We start from the raw sequence: 15,269 nt of genomic DNA on the forward strand, positions 1-15,269 counted from the left end.
ATGAGGATTGGCTTTTATTTTGGGGGTTGCTGAGTGAGCGGCTTGTGTTTTTAGCCTTGTATCACTTTCTGTCCATAATCCTCAGTCCTATTTAGATCCGTAGAGGCATTAACAAGGGAGGTGTTGCAGAACAGAGCTCACCTCCAGGTATGGAGGTGATATTTTGTTATGCTTCCTATGTGCTATAACACCTCTTGCTGCGGGTGCGACATTGAGAGAGCGACTTGGAACAATCTGCGGGTGAACAGCTTTGGGTGGTTTCAGGTTGGTAGCGAGATGCATCATTGCAAAGTGGACCAAATCCGTATGTCCTCTCCTACATTGATATGAAACGCAAAAGCAATTCACTTTTTTTGTTGAAGGTGTAAGCAATATTATTGCACCAAGGGGCCACGGGACTTTGGAGCAGACAGGTTTATTCTTCATAATGGCACAATGCTTTCTCCATTCAGCCCAACTCCTAGCAATTGTGCTATTTGGTGCAAACTCTAATGATTTAGTCGCCTGCCCAGTAGGGGAAATAGGAAGCCCCAAACATATATATATATATTTAGATGTCCTTTTTATGCTGAGATTCATAGAGAAACCATTGACCCTTTGCTGAAGAGTCTCGCCGATCTTCCAGACAAGTCTAAACTTAATTCTCTCCTCTTAGGCCAGGCACCCCCAATCTTCGGCCCTCCAAATGTTTTGGACTACAATTCCCATCATCCCTGACCACTGGTTCTGTTAGCTAGGATTCATGGGAGTTGTAGGCCAAAACATCTGGAGGGCCCACAGTTTGGGGATGCCTGTCGTAGGCAAAGATTACGAGACGACCTTGCTGGTAGCCAGATTCTGTGCCCAGATTTGTAGGCACAGATCATACTCTAGAATAAAATAGCTTACTAGGGAAAAGCTGGAGTCCCCTTTTGGGGCACCTTGGGATCAATTTTTATGGTAGCCCAAATCTCAGACGTACAGATGTATGCATATATTTCAATTTTAACTTATGAGCTATTGCTACAGTCTATTCTAATTTTATCTTTATGAATGCTGTCACTACTGTGTTATGCGAGCTGGTCTTGGACCTAATAAACTATTATTATTATTATTATTATTATTATTATTATTATTATTATTATTGCCCTGTTAAAAAAATTCAAGTCAATTTCTCATTGCTTTCTCCCCCTTAAATCCAAATTTGGAGAGCCCTGTTTAAGGCTGCAATCCTTTTGAACTCAGTCTGACACTTTCAGTCGCAGAATGGGGCCTATTAAATCATTTATGAAGCACTTTTTTCAAGCTAGAGGTACAAATTTGGGTGACAAGTGCTTTAGTTTAGCCCTTCATTTAATGAATTACATTATGTTAATAAGTGCTTCATGGAATCATAAAATTGCAGAGCTGGCAGGGGCCACAAGAATCATCTAATCCAACCCCCTGCAATGCAGGAATCTTCAAAATGATATTTTAAAAAACACCACAGTTTTCTTTCTATCAGATATAAAGTGAAATGAGAAACAAAAGCCCTGTTGTTTTTAAATGTTATCTATATTGGTTGTAAAATTGGTGGACTTATCAATCAAGTATTAGAAACCTAAATCAAAGCCAGTCTTGAAAATGTAGTGAAATAATTATCTAGATAGACGAGCACTTCTCTTCGTTACATTTTACATCCATCTTTCAGGCAATGATTTCCTGGCTATAAGAATATGCTGCGTGTTGCTGCTCACTCTGTAAGTCAAAGTCGATTTACTTTTGAGAATTTGTTCCGTCAGCCTTTCGAGGGAGGTAAAAATGGTCCTTCCTTCCGTTTCTGGAAAAAAGAAAAGCGAGGTTAGAAAAAAGAGGGAGAGGGATATTTAAAAACCCCGGGTTTACCTTGTCTTTTCCAGATCTGGAAAATGTTTTATTGGGCGGTATGAGTGCAGCCCACGACAATAACAGCCCCAGCAGAGAGTGATGTTGGTTCCTCCAAACTCTCTCGCAGAGAAATGAGTCCCAGAGCTCCTTGCAAAGTAATTGGTCTAATTAGGTGGAAGGAAGGAGCGCCTTTAAATTCCTCGGAAATTAAGACGCGTCATCCACTTAACATCTTAACATCTGCTCCTGCCTCTCCCCACTGTACGGGGCTGAAGGACAGCTTACTGCCGGGTCTTTGGGGCCATCTTTCCACCCACCTGCCCCCAAACTTGTAAGATACTGACCGTCGCTCTGGGGGAATGAAGCATCTATGGCAGCTGCCCCCATCATTATTCCTCAATTTGATGCATGTTTGCCTGGGTAAGTAAGAACAAACTCTTGGCTCCTTAAGAAAATGATAGGACAGCAACGTACGTCTAAGCTTTGTTAGTAATCCTTCATAATGTGGCCTTGCAACTGTTTCTTGATAACTGTGCAAATAAATACTGCTTGCTGGCTGTCCCCCCCCCCCTTAACAACCCCCCCTCCCCGCTGATTGTATTATTACCTATAGTTCCAAGTGGACTGTTATTGATTCTTGATCTGTGATTAGAATGATAACTAATTTCATTTCATTTTCACTTTTTTTTCTTTGAACTTTGCTGTTCTCTTGCAGCAAGTAAGTAATTATTTCATTATGGCTTCTTAATAAATTTCATTATGGCTTCCCTGAAAATCAACATGTTTTAGAATCTCCAATAGATTGCTTAGGGATTGCCTGGAGGTCAAAGAGGCTCATTTTGCAGTTAGTGAGCATTTCGTGAAGGCTCATTCAACAAGAAGAAAACTTCAGACTGTCTGGTCTGGTGGGATCTTGATTAATTCGTTTTCTGCGTGTTATATATATGGGTACATCTGTAATATGTTAACTGATTCATAGCCATTTGTATTATTAATAAGATAGTACAGGATCCCTTAAATATGCCCATAAACTTTCCAAAATGTAGATGTGATCTATTAGCATAATTGGATATATTGTGAACTCAGATTATTCCCTTCAGGGTTGATCTTTGCTTTGTACTTCATCTGTTTGTGATCTAAAGAATGCTTTTGTTTGGGGTTCTGTTTTCTTTTCAACCTGCAGCTCAGGCAAATTACGCTCCCTATTTCTTCGACAATGGAGCTAGCAGCACTAACGGGAACATGGCACTTCTCAGCCTTTCGGAAGACACAGCTGTCGGTCAGTCTTACGATATAGCCCACTCCTTCTTAAAAATAACAATATTAATTTGCTGGTTTCTTTTTCATTTGTTAAAAACTGAGAACAGAGACTCAGTCGTATTTGTGCAGGTTGTGTCCACCTAAAAACTCTTTTTGTCTTTAAACTCAATGCACTTATATATAAATGAAATGAGTTAAATGGGTCATTTGTGTAAGTAGCATTCATGTGCGTTCAAATGCATGTGTGTGTACCCTATTTTGGCTGTAATTTTGCACAACGAATGGGGACACTCAGCCAATTCAATGAGGCCTGGGTGAGCATTGCGATGCAAGTGTTTGTAAGCATGAATTTCCATTTCCATTGGCCCTGCACTCTTAAGCTTGTTTCTGGAACTTTCTTGCTGGAATGAGTTATCTATCTGGTATTTTCCACACAATTAACGCACAAGGGATTTGCTATAGGGCAGGGACATTACACTCAAATGGGTCAAACGCAAAACTCTACTTCCAACAGATGCCCGACTTTCTTTAACCAGAAATTTGCCAGTTAGGGGACCGGAGTTTAATATTTTTTAATCATTCTCTCATAAATCAGTCTAAACATGCCAGTCTTCCATATTTTGCCTACCCAAATTCCTTCACCAAAACCATGGCTGGCACCCATCACCAGCTTTCCCTTCCTAGGCTTGAACACTCCTTAGCAGTTGAATGCCACCATCTTAGCCTCTTTCCACCTGCCTGCCCTCCAAAATGTTCCTTTCTTGTGCACATCCCTGCACTTTCCAGACATCCAGGTAAATTCCTTTTCTTCCTGCACTGTGCCACAACCCATTCCGGCAAAGGGTAAGAAGCTGGGAAGAGTCATTTGGTCTGTCAGGACAACACAAGGATTATGCATCCCTCCTCCCACCAACGTGAGCGCAACACTCGCTCCCAGCAATAACGGTAGGTGGCCTATTCCGATTGGCTACGTGCAAAATCCTCTCGCTCACTACACGATTCTCGATTGGCCAGGATCATGTGGCGAGAGAGAGAGAAAACAACATGATGGAGGAGTGGATCACCCTGGCTGTGAAGTGCCACAGAAGAAATGAAAAAGCTACAATAGGGGTCTTGTAGACATTTTGCACCCCCAACTCCCCCTCCCACTTTACCCCATACTTTTTGTGGGCATTACTTGGGACCTACTATGTCTAGAGTGGCTGGGGAAACCCAGCCAGATGAGCGCCGCAACCCCATAACTGCCTTTGACTGGACTTAACCATCCAGGGGTCCTTTAGCTGTTTACCTTTTTTAGCTTTCACATTCCTACTGTACTTCCTGTTTTCCCTTCTCACCTGTCCAGAATTTTACCTTTTTCTTGGGCCTTTCCTCCAGAGTTTTATTCAAGGCTTTTTTTCCCCCAGCCGGAACTCACCAGAATTCAGTTCCTCTCAGGTGGTCGTCTTTGCCATTCTGAGAGAACCAGGGAGGTGATAATGGCGAGTTCCAGCACCACTTTTTCTAGAAAAATAGCACTGGTTTTATTGCTCCTCACTGTACCTCTGATATATTGACTAGGTAGGTAGATTAATGCCAAGATTCAGTTTCAGCTCACAAATCATAATGGACCGAGGAAAAGGCTTTTGTTTTCCCCCTGCCCCAAGGGATGAAGACTGCTGTGTTTGCTTCTGTTTCCATTTGCTGGCGCCTACAAAGATAAGACTAATTTTAAATTCACTTTTCTTTTCAGCAAGAGGAGGCAGAAATGCCAAAGATAGATTTTTTTTAATTGGTGTTAATTCTGCACTGGGAAGTGTTCCCTGGGTGTTAATGATATGGAGAGCTTGTGCTGAGAAAGGTGTAAAAATTATCAGTCAGACACCAAGCCTGATCTGGAGGAGAAGCCATAAAACCTTCCCGTTTTAACATCCTATTAACACCCTGGCATTCGCGCAACCAGTGAAACATCGCTTGATATCAGCTTGGGGGAGGGAGGCATGGAAGAGCAGGGGGTTCTTTTGGTGCATGTTTGCTTGCGGAACAAGAAAACAAAACAAAACAAAAACACGAGGAGTCCTTTAACACGCCAAAGGTAAAATATCGGAATTTTGCACCCCTGACAATTTTGCATTCAGGGCAACCACCCCAAGCTACAACACTGCCTCTCATTGTTTATGAAATACTGTGTTTTGATGCATATCCCTCCAAACTAGTTTCAGTCTCAAGTGAGAAAAAGAATGACCTAGGTTTTTTCTTAAAGTCAACAATGTACTTAATTTTTTTCCAAAAAATTTAAAATGTTACTACAGTGGAACTTCGGTTGTTGAACACTTCAGAAGTCGAATGTTTCGGCTTTTGAATGCCAACAACCCGGAAGTGAATGCTTCCATTTTCGAATGTGCCTCAGAAGTCGAATGGCTTCTAGGGAGCCTTTCTCCATTTTTACAATGGATTTTGCTGGCTGGCAATTGCGCCTCGATTGTCGAACGTTTCGGAAGTCGAACGGTCTTCTGGAACGGATTACGTTCGACAACCGAGGTTCCACTGTATAACAACATTGCAGTGGCTCTTCGCAATACCCTCCGGAAGCAAATTTTTCTACAAGGTTCCTAATCGCTCTCTTTCAGGTACACATGTGTACACATTGAACGGAACAGATCCGGAAGGGGATCCGGTAACCTATGGCATGACCTTTGAATCTGGGTCGAGAAAGTACTTTGCTATTGATGAAAACTACGGAAATGTTACACTGATTGAAGAGCTGGACCGTGAGGTACAGTGAAACAATGCGGAATCTATCTGTGGTGTCAGGATCAATTTAAGATGGTTGTTTGTGTCAGCTGTTTGTGGCTTAGTTCCCACTGAGCTGATAACCCCCTACCTGGGCTGTTCACTTAAAATTTCAAGGGGGAGGGCACTCACATAACCAAATGCTTCTTTATGCAATAAAAATACCAAAAACCATACAAAGGAAACTAGAGAAAGTTTAAGCTCGTCTCCCTGACATGCTCATTACTCTGTGCAAAGATTCTGTTTTCTTTTAGGGAGGAAAATTCAACCTGTGGTCCAAAATGGTGCAGTCCAGACTCAGGTTTATTGCCTCCAGTGAAAATTTGGGGCCATATCTATCAGTCGTAGGACAACTGGTTATACCTTCCATTGATTTGGGGGACAAAATGAGTAAAATCAGTGTGAAGCAAATGGCAGAAATATCGATTACAGTGGTACCTCGACATCCGAATGACTCGACTTCCGAAGGTTTCAACTTACGAAGTCGGCAACCCCGGAAGTGTTTTCGCCACGCGCGTTCTGCGCCTGCGCAGAAGTGGTGCAAAATCGCACTCCGCGCATGCGCAAAATGGACGCTTCGACAACCATAGGATTTGACTTACAAAGAGTGCCGCGGAACGGATCGCCTTCGTAAGTCTAGGTACCACTGTATTTTTTAGCTTCATTTAAAACATGGAATTTGAAAATTTGGGTGATTTGGCTTTATTGCAAAAACTTCCTAATATTTGTAAAGAATAGTTGTGGTATAATGTTTCACATAAATAAACATGCTAGAAGTAAAATGTTAGTAACCATAATTATGTCCACCAAATGGATGTTTCCAATAAGTCCACACATTGAAGACAAACTCAATATATTCAAAAGGTTACTCTAAAAACAGTTATAGTCAATGTGGGTATTTACTCAGAATTAATTCCTGAATTCAGTTGGGCTTACTCCACAATAAGTGTACACATGAACTTGCCCGCACTTACTTGGGAGTAAGCCCCATTGCTCAATAGATCATACGTTTAAGCAGACATCCCTAGGTTTCTGCTGTTAATGGTCTCCTAACTCTGTTCTTCAGACATTGTTATATGCTACTTATTTAGCCAGCTAAAAACGATACTAGGTAGAAAGCAAGCAAATATTTGATAAATGTTTTATTTTTACACTTCTAAAAGATCCCATCAACCCTGTGGTGAACAATTCTGTTATTTTCTATTTTAAGAGAGAAGATGAGGTTGAAGTTGTTGTCAGCATCTCAGATGGCTTAAGTACAGTAAGTATTTCAAGAGAAAGGGGTTTTTCCTCATCGTTGCCCATTCACGCTCTATACCAGGGGTCCCCAAACTAAGGCCCGAGGGCCAGATGCGGCCCGTGCGAGCCAATTGTGCAGCCCCCGACGACCCCCGCCACCACCACCCACTCTTATCGGTTGCCCATCTCTGGGTCAGTGCCGGGCCAGAAATAGCTTGAGAATGAGTTATTGACAGTGATTTTTTTCGCATTTCTTATGCTTCTATGGGCCACATATACAGTGTATAAATATATATTGTGACATACACATTTTAAAAATTTCTTAGTGATTTCTTCCTCAGTACTTCAACTGTCCCTTTGTCCTTTTTATTTTTCTCTTTCATGGATGCCATGCTCTTTGGAAGCTTGTTTAGACCAAGTTAATGGCCTTTTAGGCTTCCTCCACGTGAATATTTTTGAATAATAAGAATTATATGTCATGGCGGGAGGGCATGAGGATTTTAGAGGTGCTTAGGTGGGGCATGGCCAAAAAAAAAAGGTTGACTAGACCACTGGTCTAGTCCAACCCCCTGCAATGCAGGAATGTGCAATTGTCCCATACGGGGATCAAACCTGCCACCCTTGAGGAACCCTTGTTCTGATCCTAGTAGTTCTTAAAATGGTTGTCATGAGGGCTAAGATGCAACCAAGCACTGCATGCATATGATCACTCCTTGGTATAAATCCACTTTCCTGGCTAAAATTGCATCATGTTCAACTTTAGGTGGCTGAGAAAGTCAGGATCCTTGTAACAGATGCTAATGACGAGAGCCCAGAATTTACCAACACGCCATACATAGCCCAAGTCCTGGAGGTTGGTGAAACTTAACTTGGTCTTTTTAGCAAATGTGAATAGAGAGGAAATTGGGTTTGGCTGCTCCATGATGAGCATGGCTGTAAGTTTTGCACCGGCTGCTTTTGTGGTAAGATTCAAGCAGTGTTGACATATGCCAATTGCACTTCAAATGAAGGTTTCTGATGAGCTTTGCAATTTGATGATAATATGTCGTTATCCCTTGTCTTGAAAGAAAAGGTGCCGTTATTATTTCATTTCATTTTTAAAGTAAGGTAAAAAGTAATAACAACTACTACAAACTGCCTTGGGGACTGGGAGGCAGCATTCATAGTGATTTCCTGGGCACTAGCCAATCAGTTACAACTGCCCACAATCAGCTTCTCCAGGAAACTGCCCAAATCATTTTATAAGAGCTCGAAAAAGTATGTTTGTATTGATCATTTTGAGAGCGTATCTAAAACTATTCCCAGTGCTCTGTAGAGGTTTCATCTGCCAAATGTTATGTCAGTTTTTACCCTGCCTTTCTGAAGACTTTCCCCAAGCTTCAAATTGTACACTTCAGTGCTCAGTGGAGAGTAAAAACAGCTGACTTATGGACATATTCTTCATTGTTCTGGGTCTCTCCTTGTTGCTGCTGTGATTTTGGGATGGATGGGGAAGGAATGCACTTGATTCTCTTTCCCCTTCTTCCCAATGCAATATCTCATTGTTCTCACTCTCTCTCTTTCCTTTCCTAACATATTACCTTCCCATCATAGGAGCTTATTTATATTTTACCAATACCCCCTAATTTTTTATATCGTGCTCATCTCTGATTATGTTATCTGTTTGGATTCACAGAACACACCTTCAGGAAGCAGCATCTTGAAAATTGAAGCCATAGACAGAGACACCGGTTCAGGGGGGAGCATTACCTACTTTCTGCAGGTAAATATTGACTTAGGTGTCCAGGCACCCCAGAAATAAGACAAAGGCCTGAGAGAAAGAGTGGACTAGAAGCACTGGGAGCCATTTAAAATCCATATCATGGTGTCTGTTTGTTTGAGTAACTTCTGACTATGAAGTTAAGACCAAGAACATTAGAACTTCCATAATGATATAATGCAGGAATGAGGACATTTGCCATTCCAGATATTGTTGGACTGCAACTCCCATCAACCTCATCCAGTCACGGATGATGGGAGTTGCAGTCCAACAACTTCTAGAGCAGGCATCCCCAAACTGTGGCCCTCCAGATGTTTTTGCCTACAACTCCCATGATCCCTGGCTAACAGGATCAGTGGTCAGGGAAGATTGGATTGTAGTCCAAAACATCTGGAGGGCTGAAGTTTGGGGATGCCTGTTCTAGAGGGTCACTGGTTCCCCATCTATGAGCTCAGCCTGGTACAGCATGAGATAAATATATCCTGAAATGATACTTGCAGGGCCAGGCTGTGCCCCCTCCGCCCAGGTGAGCTACCAATAAAGGAGACCACAAAGTTGAATGGGATTGAATCAGGCTACAACTTTATTGACTACAGAAGAAGTGGTTTGGCATAGCCATTGGGTAAGCATTTATTTCCAGGCTGTCTACTGGAAATGACATCAGGGTCAACCCGGCAGCGAGGATTCCTATGAATTACATTCAGATAGGGGGGTCCCCGCAGGGAACACCACCTCTAGGACCGTTGAGGCCCAAGCCTCTTGTCTGGGCAAATGGACAAAAGCAACTCCATCACAGATCCCTTTAACAGGACCCTCTATTTCTGGAGGGGAAGGCGAGGGTACAACCCACCCCCCTCCAACCCAGGCTAAGGTTACCCAATGCCTAAACCACTAAAAGTTGTGGTGATTGCTACACAGTAGGCGAAACCTCCAGGTCACAGCCAATTCGCCTGGTAGGCAAATTCCTACCCGGCCCCATAAATGCGGCAACTACCACAGCCATAGCAAGGTCAATCCAATGAGTAAATGCAAAATTACTGGAGTTGGTTTGTTCCGATGAAGAAGAGCTGGACATTGGGGGCTGGTGCAGGCTGTTTTAAATCCCCCAAGAGTGGACCTGAGGGAAGCCTGATTCTTCCCTCCAGCCTGCCCCCAGAGAGCCCAGCCCTCTACACCAGCTTGCCATTGGCCAGTTTGGCAGGCTGACGCAAAGCAGGATTTGAAGCTTGCGGTCCAGCAAGGATCAGACCCTGACACGCAGCCCTGCATCGTTGGCGGGAGGAGAGGCACTGGCTGTTCCGCAAAGCTGCCGCACCCCTAAGTGGCCTTGTGTGACTCAGAGGTTAGATGGGTAGACGTCTCCAAATCTCGTGACAACTCGCTGCAGCTGTCTGCCTCAGTTTCCGATTCATAAAATGAAAGCATCACTGATTTACCTCGCAGGGTTACTTGAGACGATGAGTTAGGAAAGGTTGCTTTGTGTACTGAGCTTCAGGCAAAAGTATGGTTTTAATGATACTTTGCCACAAGTGCATCAGTTGCCAGCCAGCTATACACGTCTTAATTTATTTGACTGCAATTGTGTACCAGAGAATGACCCATCTAGGAGGGGGCAATATCTCAGTAGAAACAATTTTGGTTCTTCTAATGGCCCTTTCAAAGAAAAAAACTTCAGTGCAAAAAAAGACACTGTCTACCTGAACTAATAGAGCTAGTAATATAAAAATCTAACAGCTGAATAATTTTGATTCCCACCCAACTAGAGGTAAAAGAATCCATGTGAACCAATTCATTTTCGTCTTTCCTCAGACACTGGAGAGCTCACTAATCAAGTAGCTGCTTCTGAAAGCACAAATATTTAAGCAGGATTAAATCTAATCTACTTATGAGAGAAACCATAAGCTGAGCATTGTGTACAGCCAAGGGAGACAGAAAGGCAATCATTCTTCCTTACTGAAAAGAGATCTTAGCATTTTTCCTTCTCCTTTTTTGAGCAACCCCTGTCCTAGATGTTCCAGATGATTAAGGGGCAAATAATATGGTCTTCTCACAGATTTGCACCACCTCAGAAAGCACACAGTGCTAAGGTGGTGGGCCTCCCTTTTGAACTTTAAGCAAAGTTCTGAAGCCCCTTTTCTTTCACATGGTTTTAAACTTTGGTTGGTTTTTTCTTCCACCATGCTGTTTATGTTTTGGTTCCATTGAAAAGCTCTCGGCTCTATTGTATTTCACTTTATTTTTTTACCGCAAAAAACACTTTGAGCGCCGAAAAGTGGGGTATAATTGCTTTCACAAGTAACACAACAAAATCTCCTTACTGCTAAGCCGTCAGAAGGAGTGTTTCTAGTTGTCCTTTTACCTGTAATGAAACTCTATATTCTGGTAAAGCACATGTAACAGTATAAGAATTGTTATACTGCTAAAAATTGTGGGATGTGTCTAGAGAGGCAGGAAAGGACTGGGAGAAAAAATACACCCTGTGTTTTGATGATGCTGTTACTGTTAAGATGGCAGACTACAGGGCTGTATGCAGATAATTCAGGCATCCCCAAACTCAGCCCCCCAGCTGTTTTGGGACTACAATTCCCATCATCCCTGACCACTGGTCCTGTTAGCTAGGGATGATGGAAGTTGTAGTCTCAAAACAGCTGGAGGGCCAGGTGTCCCATCTGTGCATTCCCCCCCCCTGCTTATGTACCAGGACTTTACTCCCTCTCCTCCCACTCCCCAAATCTGCTCCAGATGGTTGGGAGAACCCATGGAACAGATTTAGGATGCACAGGGGAGGAGAGGGGGTGAACATTTTGCTGCGCAGGCAGAAATCTTTGTGGGGAGAGAAGATTCACATAGCGCTATCCTGCATGCAAATCAACTGTTCTTTATAATAACGTTTGAGTTCACGAGTAAGAATTACGGGAAGTCTGAGAAAATTGCTGAGCTTGCCACAGCATTCATAAATGTCGAGAGCTGGTCCTATACCAGGAGTCAGCAAACTTTTTCATTAGGGGGCCGGTCCACTGTCCCTCAGACCTTGTTGGGGGCTGGACTATATTTTGGGGAAAAAATATATGAACCAATTCCTATGCCCCACAAATAACCCAGAGATGCATTTTAAATAAAAGGACACATTCTACTCATGTAAAAACATGCTGATTCCCGGACCGTCCACGGTCATAAATGTCGAGAGCTGGTCCTATACCAGGAGTCAGCAAACTTTTTCATTAGGGGGCCGGTCCACTGTCCCTCAGACCTTGTTGGGGGCTGGACTATATTTTGGGGAAAAAATATATGAACCAATTCCTATGCCCCACAAATAACCCAGAGATGCATTTTAAATAAAAGGACACATTCTACTCATGTAAAAACATGCTGATTCCCGGACCGTCCACGGGCCGGATTTAGAAGGTGATTGGGCTGCACCCCTGTCCTATACTATGTGCCCTCTGCCTCTCAGATCCTTTTGTCACCAGCCCCTCCTCCATGTTTCCAGATTGGCACTTGTAGAGAGAACAAGGATTTCAAAATGAAGTATGTTATAGATTGCTTGCTTGCTCCATCAAGTATGCAAGTAGATAAATAGGTAATGCTGTGGCAGGAAGGTAAACAGCGTTTCCGTGGGCTCTGGTTTCCATCACAGTGTTCCGTTGCACCAGAAGTGGTTTAGTCCTGCTGGCCACATGACCTGGAAAACTGTCTGTGGGCAAACACCAGCTCCCTTGGCCTGAAAGCAAGATGAGCGCTGCAACCCCATAGTCGCCTTTGACTGGACTTAACCATCCAGGGGTCTTTTGCCTTTACCTTTAACCATCAACATAACTCTTTCCCTCTTGTACTTCCCCCTTCTTTGGACAGTGCAAATAAATGGGTACTCACAATGGGGTGAGCACAGGAACCTTGGCGGTTGCAGAGCATAATGTGAGTAGAGTCTCCTCACTCAGAAAAAGACCCCCGACAATTAGGGATGCGGGTGGCGCTGTGGTCTAAACCACAGAGCCTAGGGCTTGCCGATCAGAAGGTCAGCGGTTCGAATCCCTGAGACTGGGCGAGCTCCTGTTGTTCTGTTCCAGCTCCTGCCCATATAGCAGTTTGAAAGCACATCAAATCAAAGTGCAAGTAGATAAATAGGTACCACTCCAGCAGGAAGGTAAATGGCATTTCCATGGGCTGCTTAGTCATGCTGGCCACATGACCCGGAAGGTATCAGCGGACAAACGCCAGGCTCCCTCGGCCTATAGAGCAAGATGTGTGCCGCAGTTCCAAAGTCATCCGCGACTGGACCTAATGGTCAGGGGTACTGAAATATACTCGGAGTCGAGAGTGAATTTCATGCTCTTTATTCAGCTCATATTCATCAAGGAGAAGAAGAGAAGACGAATGGCTCTTTTCCCAAAACCATCTGCTTATATACATTATTTACACAATGGGCCTTGCGTGATTGGCTACTTCAGGGCTACACCTGTGGGCCAATTATATTGTGGATTGACTTCTGCCTGCAGCCTGATTGGCTGCTCCTACAGGCCAATCAGGTAGCAGATTCACTTCTGCCAGCCGCCTGATTGGCTGCTCCAGCAGGCCAATCAGGTTGCGGATTCACTTCCACCTGGAGTTGGATTGGGTAGCTCCCGCTGATTCTGAATCCTATTGTTCTAGGATTCAACTCAGTACATAACACCCCTCCCCTCTAAGTTCCAGTCCTGCCCGGGAAGTTGCATTCGTAGTCCCCAAGGTCTGCTGGCCGCCTCCGTGTGCGTTGTGGCCTGGGGTGTTCCTTGGTCAGGGGTTCTGGTTCTGGCTCGTGTTCCGAGGCTGCTGGCTGTGCCGGGGCTGTCTGGTCTGGCGCCACTGAACCACTAGGTTGTGACTCTGGTTCCGGTGTCCTTCCAGCCTCGGGGCGCCCCTCTGTGCCTACTGCTTCTGCTTCCCCTGCCCACCCCTCTCGCTCTACAGGCCTCACTGCCCTGCTGTCCCCTTGGGACCCCTCTGTCCCGCTCTCCTCCCGGGTTCCTCCTGGGAATCGTCGCCGTAGCTGGTCGCAGTGGCGGCGCCAACATTGCCCCCCTTCTGTTAGTACCTCGTACGACACGGGACCGGTCACCTTGGTGACTGTGGCGGGTACCCATGCTGGGCCTGCCCCAAAATTCTTTGCATACACTGGGTCCTGGGCCACAAATGTCCGGGGGTTCCTGCCTTTCCCCACCACTACCTCATCCTGAGCTCTGTCGGGGTGAAGTCGGTCCAGTCTAGTTGCAAGGCGCCGGCCCATGAGTAGTTCAGCTGGGCTCCGGCCCGTCGTTGTGCTTGGGGTGCTGTGCTGTGCTAGAAGAAATGCGGCAAGGCGGTATTCCCAGTCCCCTTGTGTTATGCGGCGGAGGCTGTCCTTGGTGGTCCGCACCATGCGCTCCGCTTGGCCATTGGTGGCAGGGTGGAATGGTGCTGAGCGGATGTGGCGGATGGCGTTCTGCGCTGTGAAGGTCTGGAACTCCTCTGACGTGAATGCGGTTCCATTGTCCGAGACGAGGGTGTCAGGGAGCCCGTGGGTTGCAAAAAGCTTACGTAGTACCCGAATGGCTGCCGCCGTAGAAGTGGACGGTACCAGTGCGACCTCCAGCCATTTGGTGTAGGAATCCACCACTATGAAGAATGTTTTTCCCTGGAAGGGGCCAGCGAAGTCCACGTGCAAGCGTGACCATGGATGTCGGGCGGACTCCCAGGGCTGGACTGGGGCCCTTGGGGGATCCGGGCGGGATTCTTGGCAGGTCTGGCAGTGTTGGACCCATGCCTCTATCTCTCTGTCAATCCCCGGCCACCACACATAACTCCTGGCAAGGGCCTTCATCCTCACTACCCCTGGGTGTGTCTCGTGTAGGGCTGTGAGGACCCTTTTGCGGAGGGGCTGGGGAACAACAACCCTGCTTCCCCATAACAGGCACCCCTTGTGGGCCGACAGTTCATGTTTGCGATTTGTGTAGCCAGCGAATTCTGGCCCGGGGCTGCTGCTGGGCCATCCTCGCCACACCCAGTCCAGGACCCGGGAGATGACCCTATCTTTTGTGGAATGGTGCGCAACTTCTTGTGCCTGAATGGGTCGGTCGGGAAGCAGCTCCAGGGTCATAACCTCTTGCGCAGGCGCTGGGTCGGGGCCTGTTTCTGGTAGTGGTAGCCTGCTGAGTGCGTCTGCGTGGCCCATCGCCTTCCCAGGGCGGTGGATTAGTGCATACTGGTAGCCGGCAAGGAAAATTGACCACCTGAGGACACGTGGAGACAACACTTGGGGGGTCTGCTTCTCGGGGGCAAACAGGCCAAGCAACGGCTTGTGGTCAGTCACTATGGTAAAGGGCCGCCCGTACAAGAAATCATGGAATTTTTTTACGCCCTTCACGATTGCCAGACCCTC

General features: G+C 45.4%; 1 protein-coding gene across 1 annotated transcript in view; it reads left to right on the forward strand.

The window, feature by feature from the left end:
- The first annotated feature begins 2,204 nt into the window (after positions 1–2,204).
- Positions 2,205–15,269, forward strand: part of CDHR1 (cadherin related family member 1) — a 60,810-nt gene continuing 47,745 nt past the window's right edge. Inside the window, exons 1-6 of the mRNA XM_060274204.2 lie at positions 2,205–2,265; positions 3,029–3,124; positions 5,715–5,860; positions 7,088–7,138; positions 7,880–7,969; positions 8,792–8,878. Coding sequence (XP_060130187.2) covers positions 2,205–2,265; positions 3,029–3,124; positions 5,715–5,860; positions 7,088–7,138; positions 7,880–7,969; positions 8,792–8,878 — 531 coding nt within the window. The remainder of the gene's footprint in view (positions 2,266–3,028; positions 3,125–5,714; positions 5,861–7,087; positions 7,139–7,879; positions 7,970–8,791; positions 8,879–15,269) is intronic.

This window comes from Zootoca vivipara, chromosome 5 (assembly GCF_965207765.1).
Source record: "Zootoca vivipara chromosome 5, rZooViv2.hap1.1, whole genome shotgun sequence".
In the NCBI taxonomy this organism is placed as follows: Eukaryota; Metazoa; Chordata; class Lepidosauria; order Squamata; family Lacertidae; genus Zootoca; species Zootoca vivipara.